Here is a 20857-nt window from a genome sequence, read left to right as displayed (position 1 = left end):
CGGGTGTGTGCATGTGGCATGTGTGGTGTACGTGGTGCATGTGTGTGTGTGCATGCACGTGGTGTGTGGTGCATGTGGCCCATGTGGGTGTGGGGGGAATGGGAAGTCTCACTTACGGATCGAACCACCTCGCTGATCAGGATGGCTGGGGTCCTCCTGGCTGAGCTGGACGGCAGGATCCAGCGACTGTACAACTCGAGCAAAAACTGTGAACAGGAGTGGATGTCAACTCCGGCCCGGTGCTTCCTGCGGAATATGTGAGGTGGGTATTTTCCAGGTGCGTAAAAGGAGAGGCTCATTTCAAGAAGCACCTCAAACAAATCAAATGACTGATTAAAAATTGTCAAATTTCTGAAAACCTGGAGTTGACTGGAGACGTGGGCGGTGATGAAGGTGCGGGGGTGTCGGCCTCCTCCTCCTCCTCCTCGCCCCATTCCTCCTCCCTCAGGGGTGTGATGCTGTTCCCCAGCCACACAGAGTGTATGGAAACCTGCCACAGAAACAGGGCACCAGCTCAGTGCTGCGGCCACGGTGTCAGGCTCCTGGGGGGCGGGTGTGCCCCTGGGACTCGGCACAAGCCTGCTGTCAGAACAACCTGTCCCTTAGCAAGGGTCGTTCAGACACCCCAGGTGACCAGCAAAGGAGCTCAGAGAGGGTGGGGTGGGGGCTAGACTGCTGCTGGTAAGCTCCAGCACACACTGAAGGCCTGAATCAGGTGCTGGCCAACCCCACCGCTGAGGAGGGTGACAGAAAGAGGCTCTAAGGAACACTTGCACTCCTAAGTGCCAGCTGAATGGAGTCCCCAAAACATGGAACCAACACGTGGGATTTCTTTTCCAATCTCCCTCACTGGTAGTCATCGTGGTAAACCCCAGGCCAGAGCTTCTTCTCGCGCCTCTGTGACCCAAGCTCCAGATCACACAGCCACCACGCGGTCAGCACACCTCGGCTTTCCTCCTTTCTGCCTGGTTCTCTGGAAGCCTCGAGCACTTGGCGCAGTGCTGTGGGCTGTGTGCCCACAAAAAGGTGTTCCCATCACCACTGGCACTAGCCCCAATCATGCTCTTGGCACCAAGCACCATTTCCCCAGGGACCCAACACCCTGCAGGGAGTGGGGAAGGCAGGCTGGGAATCTGTTCAAACAACTCTCCGGCCAAGGAACGGCCCCTGCGCTCCCCATGCCCAGACCCCCACCCCACCCACCTCTTTCCCAAAAGCAAGTAGTTGCTCAGTCCAGCGGCATCTGGGGGCGGAATGTCCCAGACAGGGCAGGGGTGGGACTGTACTTGAGCCCCAGTGTGATCCCATGACAGTCGGTTTGCAGATGCCAGACACGACGCAAACACTGAAGGATGTGGGCAAATGCAGCAGGCCAGGGGAATAGGGAACAGCTCACAGCTCGGGCCCGGGTCAGTGTCCCTGGGCCCAGGACTAGGCCATAGGCACCCAGTGAGCCCCAGGCCTCTTGCTCTCAGCCTGCCCTTCAGAAACACTTCCACGAAAAATACAGTGCCTCCCAACCATCGCTTTCACTTATCTTGGGGTGGAAACATCTGTCAAAGCTGAAAGGACAGAACTATGTCTAGAAAAACACAGGCTGGTGCAGCAGCTCCCTGCTTCCTGTCACTGAAGCCAGTAGGCACAGAACAGGACAGTACTGGCAGACAGCAGGGAACAGAAACCAGGGGCGTGACACCGTGGGGTTTCTGCTGTGAAGGCTGCAAGCCAGGAACTCAGAAGAGGAAATCCTCAGAGCTTTTAAGTGTTTCTAAACGCTGTTCTGACTCATTTCTACTGAAACAAAAGCTAAAAAGAGAACTGTCCTGCACAACTAGTTTCACTAAACTGGGAACCCTGTGAGTGACGGACACAGCACAGGGTGGCGGAAAGGTGCAGGTTGGCCAGCCGGGCCCACCCCCGAGCACACACCTGTAGGGCTCCATGCCCCGTGCCATCATACACAAATGGCCATATGTTTCTATCCACATTTTTTTTTTTTTTTTTTTTGGGGGCGGGGTTTCGCTCTTGTTACCCAGGGTGGAGTGCAATGGCGCGATCTCGGCTCACTGCAACCTCCGCCTCCTGGGTTCAGGCAATTCTCCTGCTTCAGCCTCCTCAGTAGCTGGGACTACAGGCACGCGCCATCATGCCCAGCTAATTTTTTGTATTTTTAGTAGAGACGGGGTTTCACCGTGTTGACCAGGATGGTCTCGATCTCTTGACCTCGTGATCCACCCGCCTCGGCCTCCCAAAGTGCTGGGATTACAGGCTTGAGCCACCGCGCCCGGCCTCTATCCACATTTTTTTAAAATGACAGGTTATTGGTCTGTTGCACAGGCTGGAGTGCAGTGGTGTAATCATGCCTCACTGCAGCCTCAACCTCCTGGGCTCAGGAGAGCCTCTTGCCTCAGGCTCCTAAAATGTTGTAGATTACAGGTGTGGGCCACCATGCCCGGACCCTTGAATCCCCCTACTTATCTGAGGAGGGAAGGGAAGCACAGATCAACGTGACCTGCCAGGAAGTGGCTGAGCTGCCTGCCTGCACACTGGGCAGTGCTGAGGAACCTTCCCAGAGCCGGCCACAGGGACACTCAGGCCCAAGCCCGTGGCCCCCACACCAGGGCCCTTCGTGGTGCCTACTTCCTCCTGAGCATCTCAGCTGACTCCACTCTGTCCTCACTGCACTCTTGGCCTCTCATGGTCCTTGCCTAAGTCCAGCTCACGCCCTCTCACTGTCCTTTACACGCATCTCTATCACTACATGTGAGGCGTCTTAACTACTTTCTGGACTAAAGAACATAAATAAAAACAAAAGGAATACTTCCTCTCCTGTGGGGCCTAGGAATAAAAAGGACAAAAACAATGAACATTAAATAATGTTTTTAAGTGAAACTTTCTTTCATTTAAAAAGCGCACTGAGCTTTGCTCCCGGGTTGTGTTAAGCGCTAAAGCCTGAGGACAGGAGTGGGCCGAGGGCGGGCGGCGAGACTGACCTGGCCCAGTTTGTAGCTCACGCTCCCCAGCTCCCGCTCAGGGTTCATCTGCAGCAGCAGCTTCTCGTGGCTGATGAGGGCACCTGTGAACACCAGCACCCTGAGTCCTGATTTGCAAAGGGGTACGGGGCCACAGGCCCACCCGTGCCAGCCCAGCATCTGCCCAGACAGGTACCCAGCCCTGAGCCACCTGCCCTCGCTGCTGGGTCTGAGGGGTTTTGTCACATTATAACCCATTAAGCTGGCAGGGCCAGTGGGCAAGCTGTACTCTTATCATTTTTTCTCAATGACAAATAAGACTGCAGCATGCACCTGTCACCCCTCAGCTCCCACCTCTGTGAGTGGGAACTGGTTGTGGGCTGAGCTGCAAAAGCTTAGGAGTCAGCAGCTGCAGGCGAGCTGACAGTCCAAGCAGGCAAGCTCCCTGTGGGACCCAGATGAGCATTTTGGTAAACAGAGCCTTCCAGAACCCCACCTTGGTGCCCACGCTGACCAGGCACAGCCGGCAGGAGCGGGAGCAGGATAATGCCCCTACTCTACCTCACACACACCCCAGGCCCCAGGCCAAACAACCTCCCATGTCTTTCTGCTGGGCATCCCCCACCAATTCCCAGGTGCCAGCCTCCAGCTTAATGTCCCCAGCTAACTTTCTGCCAGACCCTAGCATCAACTCGCCCCATCTCAAAGGGCCTCCGCGCCCCCTTACCTGGAAGCACCTGCTCCCCCCGAGCTCCAGGAGCTGCCTGTGTGTGCCCCCGCCTGCCCACCTCTGTGCCCCTCTTCTCTACCTTCTATGTCAGGTCATTGCTCCTGGGTCCTCCTGACCTATGAGCTCCCTGAAGGCTGGACTGATGGCCTTCCAGGGACTTGGTTTACTTCGGTGCCCTACATTTTTAGTGTTTACATTTGGGGGTCACAGACACTGCATAAACACACTGCGCTTCCACATACAACTTTCTGCAATTAAAGCCTTCAAGGTACTTAAACTCCTAATAACTTAACTAGGGAGTCACAAAGCTCTGTGCTAAAATACTTGTTCAGTGAAAAACATGTATCCCCCAATCCCCATAAAACTCCCTTCTTTTGAACCAGGTGACAAACTCCAGTGCCTGTGGTGGGGCAGGCACACAACTGGAAAGCTTGGTGGGAGTGCCGGCACCAACAGACAGGGCCCAGGGAGGGGAGAGGTGTAGGGAGCAGGGCGCTCACGCCCAGCCGTGCCCACCGTGCAGGCATTGCCACACGTGGTTCCTTAGGAAAAGCTGGAGATTCAGCTTGTGTAAATGAACTTGGTTGAGTTCTTAACATAAGCAACTAATTCAACTTTTAAAACCTGAGGGTCTTACAGCCCATGAAAATTCCGTCGCTTCTCACATCTTGACTGCCAGGAGATAATGCTTCAAATTCATTTCCAGATTTTATTTCCTGCCTGGGCCTGAATAAGACTCCTGCTTATGAACGGGACAGCGTACTTAGCTCAAGCCACACTCAGGTCTTCCTGCATAGCTGGTGTGATGAGCATGCTGGCCTTTTCTCATTCCCGCCCAAGTACAACTGCCCCCCTTCCCCTCAGGTACCTGTAGTAGCTGGAGACAGAGAAGGGACAGGATCCCAGGCCTGGTATAAATGATGGGTGGCAATGTTTTCTCTCTTTGAAACCATTGCTTGAATCTCTTGCTCTACAATCCCTCTGATAATGCTCAGCTTCCTCCCAAACCTAAATTTCAGAACAAAGGTAAAGAATGTTTTGTTTCCTTCAAAATCTTGCAAGTGAAAAATACCAGAATTTTTCCTCCACTTTGCGTAAAGCACCCTGGCATAATACCAAGTGAAAGCCACTTCCTACGTGAGTGCCTGTCCACGAGCCCTTACGTGGGTGTTCTACTGTTTGCTCGCTCATTCTTGCTCTGCTAACATCTACCCTTAAGCGCTCAATAACCCCCATGTCGGTGCCTATCACGTTTTCAGCTGCTCGCTGGCCAAGAGGCCACCTTTGGGTCTGCACTTCCTGCACAGACCATATGCACATGCACAGTGTTTTCAAGTCTAGCAACAAAGAAAAATGGCCTGGGTGAAGCTGCTGGACACATCAGGGGGGATCCCACTGTCCCTAGCACCTGCTACGTCCCGGAGACATGTGGGAACGCAAGCAAACCTGGTGTCGAGAGCTTTCAGAGGCTTGTTCCGGGGCTGCTGCTCCAAGCAGCTCACAGCTGGGTTGCCAGCCACAGGCACGGTCATTGCACTGAGCACCAGTGAGGTAATGGCCTGCACAGCCAGGACGTTAATCTGGGTCCTCTCTGTGTCTTCCTGGAAGGACAGTCCACACGTCAACAAGAGCAGCAAGACACCCACAAGCAGCTCTGCCTGCACATGCCTGCAGAACCCAGAGTCCACCTGGCCCCGAAGGGAGGAAGAGGAGCCCTAAGTGCTACCAAGGGGCTTCTGCCAGGCTGAGCTCACGGGGCACGAGGCAGGGCCTCTACATATGGACCCAGAGCCCATCTGATGGCCAAATGTCCATTCTTCCAATCAAGGACTCCTTTGGGCACAAAATGCCAAACATGCAATCCATTTTAATAAATTATCCTTGAATTCCCTCATACATTTGAGGGGCCCTGCATATGACAATCTGTTAGCTTCTATGGATGAATTTAAAGACAATCCTGATGATTTGTGACGTATGTCTACCCTCCCAACTGTCATTTCTACGAGTTCATACCACACCTCTAACAGAATCAAGGGCCTGCATCCCACAACTTCCCACCCTGCTGGCTTCGCTTTACCAGAGCAGGTATTACTAATGTCATGTTAACGCAATGTACGTGAACACTTCAAGAGGCCTGATAAAATCTCCGCAAGAAGTTAGAAAAATGAAACCAGGTCCTACTCATGGCCTTTATAAAGTGACTTTTCATTTTAATTCAAATAGAACTAAAAGATGTTTTCCAGAAAGGGCACAATCTTATTGATCCTTAACATGGAATGCACTGTAATAAGATGCATTTTAGCCACTGGTAATTGCAGCCCTCAAACCTCAGCAGGCTTTGTCCCTGCTCTGGAATATCAGTCAAATCACCATCTGGCTACTCTTTCAAAAATAAGGTAAGAGAAAGACACCAGCTTCCTGCCTTATTCTGTTCACCACCAAAGGCCTGCAAGCGGCCATAACTGCCCATGTGCCAACCAGCACAGGGTGTGGCCTTACTTCTGGTGGGCTCTCCTCCTGCTCCATCACGAGGGGCTGGGTCACCAGGACACCAAGAAGAGTGGCCCAAGTTTCTTCAAACTGAGTACGACTGGTCCAGCCTAGAAACATAAATGTTACATGAGACAGTGTCAAGCCTTCTCAAGCCTATAACGGAGAGCTGACAGCTACGCTGACACAGCCCAGCTCCTACAGCAAGCTCCACACTGGCGGCAGTGAATCCCTTAAACCCCACACAGGTCTATGGTGTGGGGAACACTACTCCCTCCATTTCATCATCGAAGAAACCGAAGCACACAGACATCAGCTTCACCATCTGAGCACGTGAGAGACAGGAGGCACAGGCCCAGTTTGGCCCTGGCAGCATGGTCAACCCCCAGTGGCGCAGACACAGGGACAGGGCAGGGACACCCATGCAGGTAACCTTGTGCAGGGCCAGGGCCACTTCTGTCCCGCTTACCAGATGGGCTAAAATCTTCCCTGAAGTCCACCCCTGAGACTGTGCTGCTGGCTGCACACCATGGATAAAACTAAAGGCCACCAAACTGTCTGCTTAGAGTGAGTGAATTCTGTAGTATGTGAATTCTGCCTCAATAAAGCTGCTAAAAATTTAAAAGTCAAAGCAATGGTTCCTCTGACCCGTCTAGAAGAACAGATCAAAAAGAGTGTATCAAGGTAGGAACAGGGATTCAATGAAAGCACATCCAATAGGCCGCCCCTTGGGCATTCCTACGGGTGCGCTACATTCGAGTGTCTCTAACCAACAGCTGTGCTTCATGTCCCCGTTGTGACCTCTGAGGCAGCCACGCCACTTGTGGTAAGGCCACAGCAATGGCATGGGGTGCTTGGGACAGAAGAACTAGAGCAATGGACATCAGGGTCCCTGGGATGAAAACAAGAGACAGAGGGGAACAGCACACAGGACTGATTCGGACATAGATACAGGCCGATACAACAATTCACATTACAGGGAAAAAGCAAACAAAGAAAAGGAGCACGAGCGAAGGCCAGGACTGCAGCAGTCTTGGGTCACACACGTCTGAAGGGCAGTTCGAGAGTGAGCACACCAAGTAAGCAAAGGAGCTCCTGTGAGGCGAGGGGGGAGCCCAGGAGGCCACTGACACAGATCTTCACAGCGAGGAAAAGGAGGAGCTCTGTGAGGCAGCTGGCTTAAGTTCCCGCTCAGGGCTCCCTTCGGACACTGAATGGTCTAGTTAACCAAAGGAGAAACTAGAGGCATGGTGTCTGCTGCCACAACCTTCTGGGATCAAAACAAGCCTCAAATCTGCAGAAGCCTGAGGGACGGGGGAGAGGACTGGACAGTGGAGTCAGGGTGCCCCTGCCAGACTTTCTAGCACAAGACAGGAACTTTCCAGGAAACACCACAGGAGGGCACAGCCACTGAGAACTTACCAATTACAATCCCACCACAAGATCACACCTCTTGCCATAAAATAGGGGCAAAAGTGGTGACTTACTCATTTAGGCACTTTTTTAGAAATAAGGAGTAATTCTTATTTAGAAATGTAATTTCTAAATCTGCAACAATTCTATGAAATAGATATGACCCCATCTTACAAATTTGACAAAACTGAGGGTTTCTAGAGGATAAACGGACTGGCCCTGCGCTGCTCAGCTAGGAGGGCTGGAAGCAGACCAGGACCAACTGAGCCCAAGCCCGCTTTCTCCGCATGCTGCCTCTAGGCTCTGGGGAAGGCGAGTGCCAAGAGACCCGACTCCATCTGCTCCCGTCTGCTTGTTCCCATATGAGAAAAGGCACCAGTGAGACACAACAGGATCAGACCAGTGAACATGAGAAAACATTCTCATACATGCGCTGCCACTGTTTAGCCTGAGTGCAAAATCTGAAGGCAGAATTTGGCCTCACATTGTCCATTACACATGAACCTTTCCTGACTTCAAACAAGCCCGGAATACAAAAGGCTGGGGTTAAAGTCACACAAACACAGGAACTTGGATCTCTTTTCTCAGTATAAAAGGAGTTTTGCCAACACCGCAAAATATATTCACGTAGATTTGTATCATTATCATGCCCTCAACCTTTTCTGGAGTCAAATGAGAAGATCCCAGTTCTGGGGCTCTGGATTTCCTCCCAGTAATGTTGAGACAATGGTGACCTGAAGGAGAGGTCCCAAGGGTACCTAGCGTGTTGATGCGGTAGATGAACTCCTTAAAGACTTCCTTTTCCTGGAGAAACTCCACAGGGATCTCAGGGAATGCTGTGCCAAACTCCCCTCCTGGTTTGGGCGACCATCCAAGCTTCCACACCTAAGAAGATGAAAAGGAGGTGACAACACCCAGATGGAATCAGGACAGCCACACTGAGAGCAAGCGGGAAGGCCCACTTCTCTCCACTGGGCTCCCTCCTCACTACCCCAATACTTTCCAAGAGCTGGCACCTTCTCCCCCAGAAAACAGCTCCAACTGCTTCCCAGGACTTCCCTCCCCATCAAGTGGCCCTCCCAAATCTGCTCTGCCCCCCCACTTCCTGCCCTCATCCTGAGGCTCAGAGAGTGCTGGGAGAGGCAAGCAGGAGTTAGAGACAGCACCCCTCGCCCACAAACAGCAGATGGTGTGTTAGAATAATGGCAGGCGTTCAACGACATTCAGCTCAGATGTTTATTGGCAAGCAGGCACGAGAATGAACCATACAGCTCATTTCTAGAAACTCTGAAGTTCGGTTCTCTGTGCACGAGATGCGCAAACAAGTGCCACGCACAGAAGAATCTGGAGGCAGGCTCGATGCTGTTCCAGTAGCAGGATCGGCTGAATGTCTGGCCAGCTCAGTGGACATGCCTTCAGTGAGGGGAGAGAGGACCCAACGGAACCCCAGGATTCCCACAGCCCACCTGCACAGTGGGTGGCTCTATGACAACGACCTGCAAAGCTCTCTGGCATCCGCCCAGGGCGAGACTGCAGTGCCTGTCACAGCTGCCTTCCGGGTCACTGCACTCAATGCCGGTTAAGCGCTCACCGAAGGGATTTTATCTACGGCGTGCAGCCCGTCCTGGCATGTTCGCAAGTGTGTTCTGGGCGGCATGACATAGTCTAGACTGTGCTCTCCTGCGTGGTCTCCCCGAGCCCCTCCCAATGAGCAGTTATTGTCTCAGAACCAGATGCTACGGAACCCACAGTGACTTCTTGTGTGGGCCAAGAGCAAGCCCCGTGCAGCAAGGGTGGACTGCTTGCCCAGCACTCCTGCTCTCTCCTCCCAGGAAAGCCTGCAACTCCCTGTTTTGCAACTGCCTCCAGCACCACCAGGCACTGGCATTTTCTTTGGAATGAGCCCTCCATCTGGAATACCTTCATCCTCTGGGGCAGAACCTTCCTCATCTCTCAGGATCAAACAATACTGCATCCTTGGAGCAAGCCTCCCCAAACTCTCCAGCCACATATACACACGTGCACGCACACGTGCAGGCACGCACCCTTCTCAGGCGGCCACAAGCCCCTTCCCTGGGACCTGGCTCCATTCTCACTGACCTACACCTGCTGAGTTGACTTTTCTTTCCTGCCTGAGGATGCTGAAGTCCTTAAGGAACAGTTCCCATCATCTTATTTCGGCAGGCTGATGGTGGATGATGCCATTCCACTGGGCAGAAGTCAGCCCACCTCCATCAAGCCTCACTCTCCTCAAGCTAAGCTCTTCGTGTTATCTGAAACAAGGATCTTGATCAATAGCACCTACTTTTATTTATTTACTTTTTTGAGACCGAGTCTTGCTTTGTTGCCCAGGCTGGAGTGCAGTAGCACGATCTTGGCTCACTGCAACCTCTGCCTCCTGGGGTCAAGTGATTCTCCTGTCTCAGTCTCCTGAGTAGCTGGGATTATAGGTGTGTGCCATCACACCTGGCTAATTTTTGTATTTTTAGCAGAGATGGGGTTTCACCATGTTGGTCAGGCTGGTCTTGAACTCCTGACCTAAGGTGATCTGCTGGCATTGGCCTCCCAAAGTATTGGGATTACAGGCGTGAGCTACCAGCCTGGCAATAACACCTACTTTAAACTGATTCTGAAGACAACAGCAAAATTGTGTAGAAAAACGTGGATTACCTCCGAAGGAAAATCTTGCTCACTTGAGGGGGTGTGATTTCTGGTCTGCCATTAAGCAAAGTAGTCTAGTTGCTCCAGAATCAGCTCGAACACTAATCCCTTAGTGATGTAGTGCCTCAGTTCATTTCAGAAAACCCAGTGTTTCTACTAACAACCTCCACCGTGGTGCCTGAGGAAAGCAGCCTGGCATCACAACCACAGCAGACAGCATCTGGGCTGCAGGGACTCTGTCTTGCCCTCTCAGGTGTGTCCAGCCCAGAGCTTACCCGTGCACTTCCCTGTACTTTGGTCTTCTGCAAAACCAGACTCACCAGTGGGGGCACACGCGTGTAGCTGTTGACAAGGGGCAGGCGGGCCAGGCTGACGATGATGTTCCTGAGCACTGACGTGAGAAACGCCGGCACGCTGCTGTTCCTTTTATGGCCCAAGGCCAACACCGACTGCAGAGACTCCACCATTTCTGCCACCATCTCACAGGCTGCAGTGACGTACGTAGGATCTAAACAAGCAACCACGGTTAAGAGAGGACTTTACAAACACGTCCCACATGCCCAGTGTAGAAAGCATGACCTACAGCCAGCTGCTTAGGCCGTCACTGTGTAATCTGCTTAGACTCTGAGCTGGCCGCTGGAGGCCTGCAGATTTCTACCTCCTTCATCTCCACCTGGACCATGTCATTTTCTCCATTTTCTGCTGGGACTGCTGGAATGGTCCTGAACCTGAGCTCTGGCCTTGGTCCCCAGCCCTCTGGCCCACCCTCTACGATGAGGCCAGCAATAGTCTATGGCAGCTAGAAGCCATCCCGTGGCCCCTTAGCCTCAGGCTTCCTTCAGGACACCTCCTCTGCCCCTTGTCTTTCTCTGGTCTCATAGGACCTCCGTGTGTCCCTCAGCTAGGATCAAAGAGCCATGTTGTCATCCTTGCTTCACTGACTTTCCTAGGCCAGAGTGTTTGAGGGGCTTGGGGCACGGTTCTGGTGGAAACACAAACTCCCAAGGCGGAGCACTGAGAAACATTCCATACCCTTGGTAAGATCCACAGCATGGTCAGTGTCTTGAGTCTGGAATGTCATATGTACTAAAATATGATTTGTTTAGTCAGTGAATGTGTAGTGAATGGCTATTACCCATGGGCTATGAGATTCTACAGTCTGGGCAACTCGCTAGAATAGAGAATGATTTCTCACTGGACTTCAGCAATTAAGCCCCACGCTAATGAGTTGGCTTTATTAATTTTTATTGAATGACTTTAAGAAGTAACATCCTATCGAGGTGATTAAAAAAACAAAGCAAGTTTCCCCTTCTGGCCTAAAGAGGGCCATGGGGAATAAGCACAAGCATCTTCACCCAAACAGAACCCGCTCCAAGTCCCGCTGCTCTGACTCAAACCTCCACGATGTTTCAGCTATTTTAAAGCAATGGAAATTCAAATAGTAACTATAAATTATGGTAGCATTTGTTGAGTATTCATAACAAGACTGTCACCGTTCCAGGTGCTTTACGTGGATGGATTAACTGACTTAATCTGAATCCACACAATTGGCACTATTCTTGCCCTCCCCACAGAAGCACAGGCTCCACAGACTGAGGTGCCACTCAGCTGAAAGACACAGAGAGGGTGGTAGGTGCTTTCATATTCCTTAAGCAGCAAGAAGAAATCATGAAACCACAAACTGAAGCCTGAAGGACCCACAGAGGTTCGAGATAAAAATTCAGAGACTTTGGCTGTGCATTAAAATGCCATTGCTGCTGGGTCATTCTCTAACTACAAAACCTTGAACAGGGAACCAGAAGAAAAAAGTGCTATGCCGAAGACTAAAGACGGGAAAACTCCATCCATAACCAGGATTACACAACAGCTGGCAGAAAAATCCCGAAAGCACGGATGTACTCATGATTGAAATGGCATGTTCCTGAGCCACGGTGCGCAGAAAAGATGCCTAGTGCTCCAAGTAAGGGTGCTGCATAAAACACCCGCGCAGACAGGCCCCAGCTGAGGCACCCCCGCCTCTGTGGGACAGGCTACAGGGGGCATTCCCAGCCACACACGACGCTGAAGAAGCTGAAGTGGCCCCAGCAGCCTAGAGGCCCTGGTAAGAACAAAAGATGCCTGGCTAAAAACTTTTCCTCCCAACGGGCACTGCCACCATTTTTCTAGTAACATACCTACTCCAGAATTGGGAGGAAAGTGCGTGAAAAGCTGTGGCATATGTCTAAGTCTGTAACTCGCTTAAATGACTGGGATTTGGATTTTCTTTCTGTAGGAAAAGTGGAATTTTCTTTTAAAAATCCACCACAACAGATGGCTAAACCTGACACTGAAGTGACTGAATACTCACATAGGTAACGTTTATTTATTCCTTACCACTCAACAGAAGTTTGTTGCTTGCTGACCACAGGCCAAGCATTAGTTTCTGAGAACGCAAAGAAGACAAACTTGTTCCCTGCTCTCAAGGAGCTGGCAGTAACTTCAGGGTGTGGAAGGTGCTGGAGGGAAGGGAGGGCTCCCCCAGCAGCATCCCAGCTGGTCTGTAGGGTCAGAGACAGCCACAGGTGTAGGGATAAGGTGTTCACTGGGAAACAAAGCAACCGACTCAAGCCTCCCGGGCGGTGAGGGAGGAGCAGTAGGACGCAGCCCAGGTGCTTCCAGGAGTGCACACTCACCTCAGTCCACAGCTCTGTGAGCGATTTATAAGTCCTGGAGGAACCACATGTAAGAAAAAAATGGTTCCTGAGACTTACTCTGTGTGTTTGCATCTACTTCCTCCTCCTCTCTGATGGCTTTTGGGGTATTCATCCTTCTTTCTGGACTAAGAAGCTGCTCTCCAGGCTGCACTGCAACTAAAATTACAAGAGAACAAACAGAATTTCCACACACTTCTATCAGTGCTTTTTATTCAAAATTTTACATTTGTGCAGCCTCACAAAAGTTCAAAGGGATAGACAGACTAGCCTAGATTTCTTAGAACCAATTTTAGACAAACAGACAATACTAGACTGAGGGGCCAATCTCTTGGTAAGTGGTAAATGTATGAAGATTTGTGCTTCGGGTTTCGTTCCGATTTCTCAGCCCCCTGACTGTCTCCTGTTGGCCGTCTCTCACCCTGAGGCTATCAGACAGCTCAAGGTTCATGACTGCCAAGAGCATCACTATCACCCCAAGAAGCCTGGATCTTTGTTTTCAAGTTGGCCACAAATGCACGATGAAAACGATTGTGAAACATCAAAACACCACTCTATAATGTTTAATTTTAAAATACAAAGCTTCAAAATGCCCTCTAACATGTAAACTATGATGTCCAAATTTTTAAAAACTGTGGCTAATGACCCTTGCTGAGGATCACTGTTCCTTGAAAATAGTAAGTTGCTTTTATTTTATAGTATGCTAGTATTACAATGCAGTATAGAAACTCTTAACAAAAAACAAGTAGTATTCTGAATGCGATCTTATTAATCTTATGATCATGTAAGACTAAATGCATGAAATAGTCAGCTAAGACCAAAGATCCCAGAGATAAAATTTACAAGTACTTTTGATGAAAGCTAAAACTCCAAAATCTAAACAAAATGACTAAAAAAGCAAATTCAAGTTAAAGTCCAGTGTAGACTCCAATATATTGGAGATTAAGAGACGGGGCCCAGCCCTTCACAATGCATATTTTATCTACCTCTCCATCCCCAATTCCTAGCTTAGTACCTGGCAAACAGGCAGCACAAAATAAAAGCATTGTGAACTAGACAGGAACTAGGACAGGAACCTGTTGATGGACAGGGACTCACCGGCCTCCAGGATGAAGTGCACGCAGTGGATAAGGGAGCAGGCATGGGTCACAAACTCCGTGGAGGAAATCACACTCCAGAGGCCGGGCAGCTGCAGGGCCAGGCAGCAGCAGTCCAGCCCTGCCTGGAGATCCAGACTCAGCGGGATCTGCTCATGGATCAAATGCCAGGACAGGGCCTAAAGGGAAGAACCGAGTCACAAAATACCCACTTATGCACCTTCGTTCAGGGAAGCTGTGCCAATCACAGATGTGGTGGAACTGACCAACGTATCGAGGGGCAGTGGGTCCAGATGCCCTTGCCCTTCCAGAAGGACAGCTCTGACCTGGCTCCATTACATTCAGTCCTGACCCACCTATCCCCCAAAGTTCCAGTCCCCTCTCTGCCAGAATGCCCCCTTACTCTGCTGACTGTCTCTCCTTCAGCGCTGTGGGCTCCTGTGGAAATCTCTCCCGGACTACACGAGGCCAGAGGCTCTTCCTTGGGGTTCCCTCAGCACCAGGGCTTGCCTCTGTCATAGCCTCAGAGTTGAATTTGAGAGCACAGGTTCTAGGGATAGCAGGCACTGGGTTCAAATGCCAGAATGGCTACACAGGAGCTACATGTGTACATGTACAGCGGGCCTGTCCGCTACATATAACATAATCGGCAACAATCACCCTGTGCTGTAATCACACGCTGGCTTTCCCACTTCCCCACTAAGCTGAAATCTAAAGGACAGGGATCAGAAACCATCTGACTCCATGTGGTTTAGAATAGGGTGTATTCATCATTTCATGAGTGACAGCACCAATGCCCTTTGGACTCCTCCCTTTCTTTGGTGTGAGGTGGAGGCAGAGGCTGTGTGGGTCTACAGTGTGTCCTCGTTGAGGGTGAGCAACACAGCGCTGGCCCTTTAAGGATACAGGCCAGAATTTAAGACATCCAGAATGTGTACACATTTTGGGGGCCAATTACACAAACCAAGTGTCCCTGGGCTGACATGTCCAGACCATCTTAAGACATAAAACACCTCTAGATGATGATTGTTCAAGTCTGCAAAATCAGGATCCACGTGACACTGCAGGTGCAGATGAGAAGGGGACCCTGCTCACCTCAAGGGTCACCGTGGGGAGTGGTGAGGTGAGGATGAAGGATGGCCACGATAATTTGACGGTGATGAGACTTACTGCTAGGCTGAGACGGAAAAGTGACTGGACTGGTCAGAGCTCTTGCTTTTCAAATAAAACGGCTTTACTCTCTCTAGTGCCAGCCCCGTGTCCCCTCCTCACAGCAACACTGAGCTTCCCAGTTGCTGCCTCTTACCTCGAGGGTTGCCACCACAAATTTCACGGTGTCCTTCTCTTTCTCAGGAGGAAGGTACAAGTGAGTGGGCAGTTTGGAGACCACCACCAGGTACTGTGCCAGGGCCCGGGCCAGAGTAGTCAGGGACTGATATGGCGCAGCATCCCCTGAAACAGAAGGCCCTCGTGGGTGGGTGCACCCACGAACACGGAAGCACATCACCTTCAAAAGGCAGTCAAGCTATTCTTTGAGAATCTGATGAAGGCTCAAGACAGTGTTCCTCAAGGGCACACCTGCACATACGTTCGCACGACTGCATGTGATGTGGGCTGCGTCTCCCTAAGCCTTCCTTTAGCCCAGCCTTCCTCAAGGGCTTAGAGCCCTATGTCCATGACCATGTCAGTGAATGGCAAAGTGGCAAACGCACAGGAAGAAATTCTGAGCTGAGGACAGCAGTGCTGCTCTTCAGCTACCTCTATAAACACTTGCAATGTATTAATTAGATCAACTGCCTTTATTGTATACTTACTTGGTGCAAAGTACTATAATGGCCCTGCAACGCTTTTGTTTTAACTTTAATTACCAAACAGATCGTTCAGCTTGCTCCAGTAGGCGGCCGGCTCTGCAGGCAGGTGGGGCTGGAAGACGTGATGGACAGCAGGGAGCTGCTGTGCGGTGCTGCTCACGCGGGCCAGAGTCACCTCACGGGCTGCTTCAAAAAGGGGACTCTTCTGGCCACTGGAAATTTCACTCATCCCTAGGCTTAAGCATGGAGCTAATAGGCTTATGTTGAACTCCTGAAATCAGAGCATTAAAGGTTAAACAATAACAACAGATTATGAGCTTTCAACCAGAAAAGAAAAACACAACAGAAAAAAGGATAAGGCAAATGTTTCTGAGAAAATATAGATTAGTACACCATCAAAACTACTTTTAAGAATATTCTGTTCTATGCCTGTTATAAATATTTGAACAATTCCATTCAATATATGCTCAGTAAAATATATTTCTGTTCTCTTTTGGTACTTTAATTTTAAGGAATATTTTAATTTTTATGCTCTTGGATTTGCTTGAATAAAAATCTTGGTATGACAATTTTAATTCATAAAACAAAATCAAAATAAAAGCTAAAGTGTCATTGAAGACATCAGCGATACACCAGTAACTCCTAAAGTTTGAAAAGATGTTTGAATATAGCTGAAATGAGTGAAAGCAGCCATGTGAATGCCAGAGTTTTGGTAGAAAATGGCATTTCCTATGATAATCTGTATTATGTTTTACCAACCCTTTTGTTTAGCCATTTCAGGATTGGGGGCCAATTTTTCAGGTAAAACATCAATCTTAAGTTTAATATTCAGAAAAGCATCACTAATGCCCAAAGTTGAAGCTTTCTTTTACAGCCAGAACTTTTACAGCTGTTCAGAGTCCAAAGAGCAAATTTGAAAAACCTAATAAGCCAATCACTAAGCAAATTTATCACTCAGTAAGTCAGTTTTCACTGCATGAATGTTTTGTTTTGTTTTCCTTCTTTTTTCTTTTCTTTTTTTTTTTTTTTTTTTTTCACTGCATAAATCTTAAACAATTTTAGCAAACCGATTTTGGGCGAGTTCTCCTGTTTTCAGTTTAGCTCTTCAGTACGTCAGAACACTTGTGCTGCCTTCCCCGAAAGGTCTCTTCATGAACACCTGCAGCCACCCCCAGCTCTACATGCCTTGGCCCTCCCAGGTGCCCACTTCCCTCCCATTTGCTGCATATCGACGCAGGGCTAACACACCAGGAAGTTTCTCCCGTCCTAGCAGGTCTGAGAGGAATCCCTGCTCGGGCCACGGCTGCACCACACCCAAGAGGCAGGCACCCACTGCTCACAGGACCTGCCCATAGGCGGAGGACGGGGACACCAAGGCCTTCTGAGCTGGCTCTGCGCAGGGTGCCCTGTGACATCTGGGACTGAAGGGGAAGAACCTCACTACATCTAACAGAGGTATGGGTAGAGGAAATCTCACTGCATCCAAGAGTCTCCTTGACTACTAAAGATCAACTTCCAGAATAAACATGTTATTGAAGGCATGCATGGCGTTGTGTCAAAGTCTATGGCAAATATGCAACCTCGACTTCCATTCTGTTGGCCGTGGAGCACAGGTGATAAAATCCTGTGTTCGTTCCTCTGGTGGAAGCCAAATAGTTCTCATCCCAGACCATACACCCAGCCTCGGGGCCAGCTGAATTTCAAAACAATACCTCCTGAGAGAGGGCTCCCATCAACTTGTTACAAATTCCACAGCTGCCTGCTTCCAATTGCCATCCAATTTCTACCCTGCTCCCCTGCCGCTCGTGTTCCCCATCACAGATGCCAATCGGAGTGCCCAGGGCCACACTTCATTCCCTCACATGCTCCCCGACCTGTGTGTGTATGGGGCCTCTAGGCATGCCATGTACCGCCAGGACCTATACGTAATAAAACCTTCATTTCCATAACGTGTTTCTCCTAATCCCCGAGGGAGTACTCTCCAACATCTCAAAGATCCTGAATCAAGACAGACACCAATCCAATACCCTTCCTCACTGCCAGGAGAACGAGGAAGTAAAACTGAATATAATACAAGATCACCTCCTTTTTTTTTTTTTTTTCCCGAGACGGAGTTTCGCTTTTGTTGCCCAGGCTGGAGTGCAATGGCACAATCTCGGCTCACCGCAACCTCTGCCTCCGGAGTTCAAGCAATTCTGGTGCCTCAGCCCCCCAAGTAGCTGGGATTACAGGCATGCACCACCATGCCCAGCTAATTTTTGTATTTTTGGTAGAGATGGGGTTTCTCCATGTTGGTCAGGCTGGTTTCAAACTCCTGACCTCAGGTGATCCACACGCCTTGGACTCCCAAAGTGCTGGGATTACAGGCATGAGCCACCACACCTGGCCACCACGCCTGGCCACCATCTCCATTTTCTTTAAATGCGTGAAAGGTTGAGTGAAATCAACTTGCTTTCTTGGATTCTAACGTGGCTGAAATAATTCTAACGTGCTTTCCCATCTGGATCAGCATATCCCCCACGTCCCGGCCCCATCTGAAATGGAGTCCTCCCCACTTCCCAGCCCCATTCAGAGGGGAGTCTCCCCAGCATCCTGTTCCTATCCAGAGTGGAGTCCCCAACAGGTGTTGTCAACAAGTGGGTCATATGATGATGAGACAAATCCCACTTGGAAGTCACAAGTAAAAGTTGAGGGTTCCTTGCCTCCGCTGCTCCCCCCGTACCGAGTTCATCATGAAGGCACTCATATCTTCAGCAGGAATCCGATTCACCAACTCTGCACCTTCCAGCAGTGCAGAGTCTGACCTGGTCCAACACTGGGATTTGACAAGATGGATGTACCAGTCCTGGGAAGAACAAATGGATACAGGGAACACGATGGGTGGCATTCAAGGGGTCTTCACATTCCTGGAGCTACGGGTCTAGGCCAGTGCTTGGGAACACTGCACTGGGCTAACCGAGAGGGCTGACAGCCAGCATGCTGTGGCCCTATGGCCCCCCACACCACAGATTCTCCCCTTTGGACTTCTGTTACCTGCCTGGGCACCCTTGCAGTCTCGCCGTCACCTCGTGAACTTCCAATAGTCCTTCCAAATATAGCTAAAGCACTAAAGCCTGGTAGCCCCTTTACCATCCTCCCCTGGGCTTCGCTTTGCTCATCTCTTCCCAGCAACCAGGGCAGGGCAGGTGCTTAGCAATAGAGTCTAAGAAGGCAAGACTGAACATTCGCTTTCCTGTACTTGGGCTGCTGGTTTTTGAAATCTAAATTCATATTCATAAGCTGAACTCTCTCCAGGAAAGTAGAGTACTAAGGCCCTACCAAGGCTCCAAGCGGTCCCTAACTAACCCTGAGGTGTGAGCAGCGGAGGTGCTGACAACATACCAGAATGGCTGGAAGTGGTGGTGCAACTCGCAGGAGGCCGGAAGGCATAAGGAGATGGGAGCAGGCTAAACGCATTGACAGGTGCTTGAAGGCCTGTGCAGTCAGGGTCCTGCAGGCCCTGGCCAACTTTCCCTTGATTCACCCACTAACTACTGGGCCCCATACTCCTACCATTCGGGTCCCACATCAGCACTGCTTTTCTCCCTAGGACCTTAGTGGCGCCCCACATCTCTAAACACAGCTGTTACTGAGCCGGGCCAAGTACCAGAACTCCTTGGGTTCACCTCCTCTGCACACTCTGTATCTGCTAGAGGTGACAGTGGCACTCAGCACCACCCTGCATGCGCCCTGTGCCTCCCATGCAGACATGCTGGATCCTTACTTTGTCTGGACTCACTGTTTCCAGTGACACGTGCCCATCCCCGTCCAGCGGGTGGGAAGAGACTGGAGGAGAGGGACTGAGTGAGTCTTGCGTTGTGGAGAGACGAAACCTGTCCAGCAGGGAATAGAGCCTTTGGTGTCTAAAATACAAACAGAAATGAAATCACAACACAACTTTGTTTTTCTTAGTCTTAGTCTAAACTCTGCAAACTAGGATTCTAGAAATATACGCTAAAAGGACTCACTCACAGTGGCTTCTTAAAGGAAAATGCAACTTGTTTAAAACTTTTTCTTTACAGTTATTTTCTCATCAACACTCAAACAGGTCGTGATACAAATGCAGGCCCTAGTTTACTTTTAAGTATCACAGTTTGTATTCTATTAGTATTTTCCAGAAATCTCATTTATACTCAAACATCACAACAGGCAAGGCTCAGTATAAAAGCTAATAAAGGCATTCTTAATAAATGTAAAACACATCATCAATTCTAAAACTCAAGGGTACAAACTCCACTATCAAATATCCCGGTAAAACAATTGATACGAATTTATGGTCATTTCAAGATAAAATTACCTCATCTGGTGCAAGGTATTTATAATCTCTTAATCTTCCTCCTCTGGACCGAGGACTAAGTCTAAGGTTAAGAAGTAATAATAGTTTATCTCCCACCATCTGCTATGAGAGTGACAACTTCATAATGCAAATTATAAAATAGCTTGGCCCTACAGACTGAAATATCATCCCAAACTGACTGTCCACCAGACTGTGCCCAATCCCATTTAAAAACACCATCAACAAGGTACTCTTAAGACTGAAATCAAAGCATAATAATCTGTGTGTGTGCATGTGCGTGTGTGTGTTTTGGCAGTTTTAGCTCAAAGGACACAGCATAGTAATTATATCCTCCTTCTCTGCTGTCTCTCTCACCCTCTCACAAACACAGTTTTCCCCAACCCAGGGAAGGAAAAGGGTAAAAGTTTAACTGGTTTTGCAGTCATGGAAACACTCACATAGGAGATGTAAGGATTTCTGATAAAGGCTTCTCAGAGACTCTGCAAACATAACTGATTAAATGCTACAAAGAGATAAAATGGCAACAGGATGCAGATACAACTCCTGCATGCCAAGGATTGAGTAGTCTCTTTCAGATTTGTCAGCTCTTATTTAGCAATTAGATGATGTGCTTTGATTTTGCTGAGATAAAGCTGATAACCTATTTTCCAACTCATC

At 49.7% G+C, this 20857-nt stretch overlaps 1 protein-coding gene across 3 annotated transcripts in view; it reads right to left on the bottom strand.

Annotated features, from left to right (window-relative positions):
* HTT (huntingtin) overlaps window positions 1-20857 on the bottom strand; it is a 153332-nt gene that overhangs the window by 14518 nt on the left and 117957 nt on the right. For all 3 annotated transcript variants that reach the window (XM_032254023.1, XM_032254022.1, XM_032254021.1), the window contains 14 exons: window positions 19628-19766; window positions 18587-18709; window positions 15922-16135; window positions 15360-15505; window positions 14055-14232; window positions 13017-13115; window positions 10587-10774; window positions 8364-8490; window positions 6202-6302; window positions 5149-5303; window positions 4571-4710; window positions 2994-3076; window positions 360-490; window positions 117-246 (listed from right to left, as the gene is read on the bottom strand). In XM_032254023.1, the coding sequence (XP_032109914.1) occupies window positions 117-246; window positions 360-490; window positions 2994-3076; window positions 4571-4710; window positions 5149-5303; window positions 6202-6302; window positions 8364-8490; window positions 10587-10774; window positions 13017-13115; window positions 14055-14232; window positions 15360-15505; window positions 15922-16135; window positions 18587-18709; window positions 19628-19766 (1954 nt within the window). The remainder of the gene's footprint in view (window positions 1-116; window positions 247-359; window positions 491-2993; window positions 3077-4570; window positions 4711-5148; window positions 5304-6201; window positions 6303-8363; window positions 8491-10586; window positions 10775-13016; window positions 13116-14054; window positions 14233-15359; window positions 15506-15921; window positions 16136-18586; window positions 18710-19627; window positions 19767-20857) is intronic.

The sequence above is a fragment of the Sapajus apella genome, unplaced genomic scaffold, assembly GCF_009761245.1.
Source record: "Sapajus apella isolate SASKATOON/1434 unplaced genomic scaffold, GSC_monkey_1.0 scaffold85, whole genome shotgun sequence".
Classification (NCBI taxonomy): Eukaryota; Metazoa; Chordata; class Mammalia; order Primates; family Cebidae; genus Sapajus; species Sapajus apella.
This window is presented reverse-complemented; position numbering and strand designations above follow the sequence as displayed.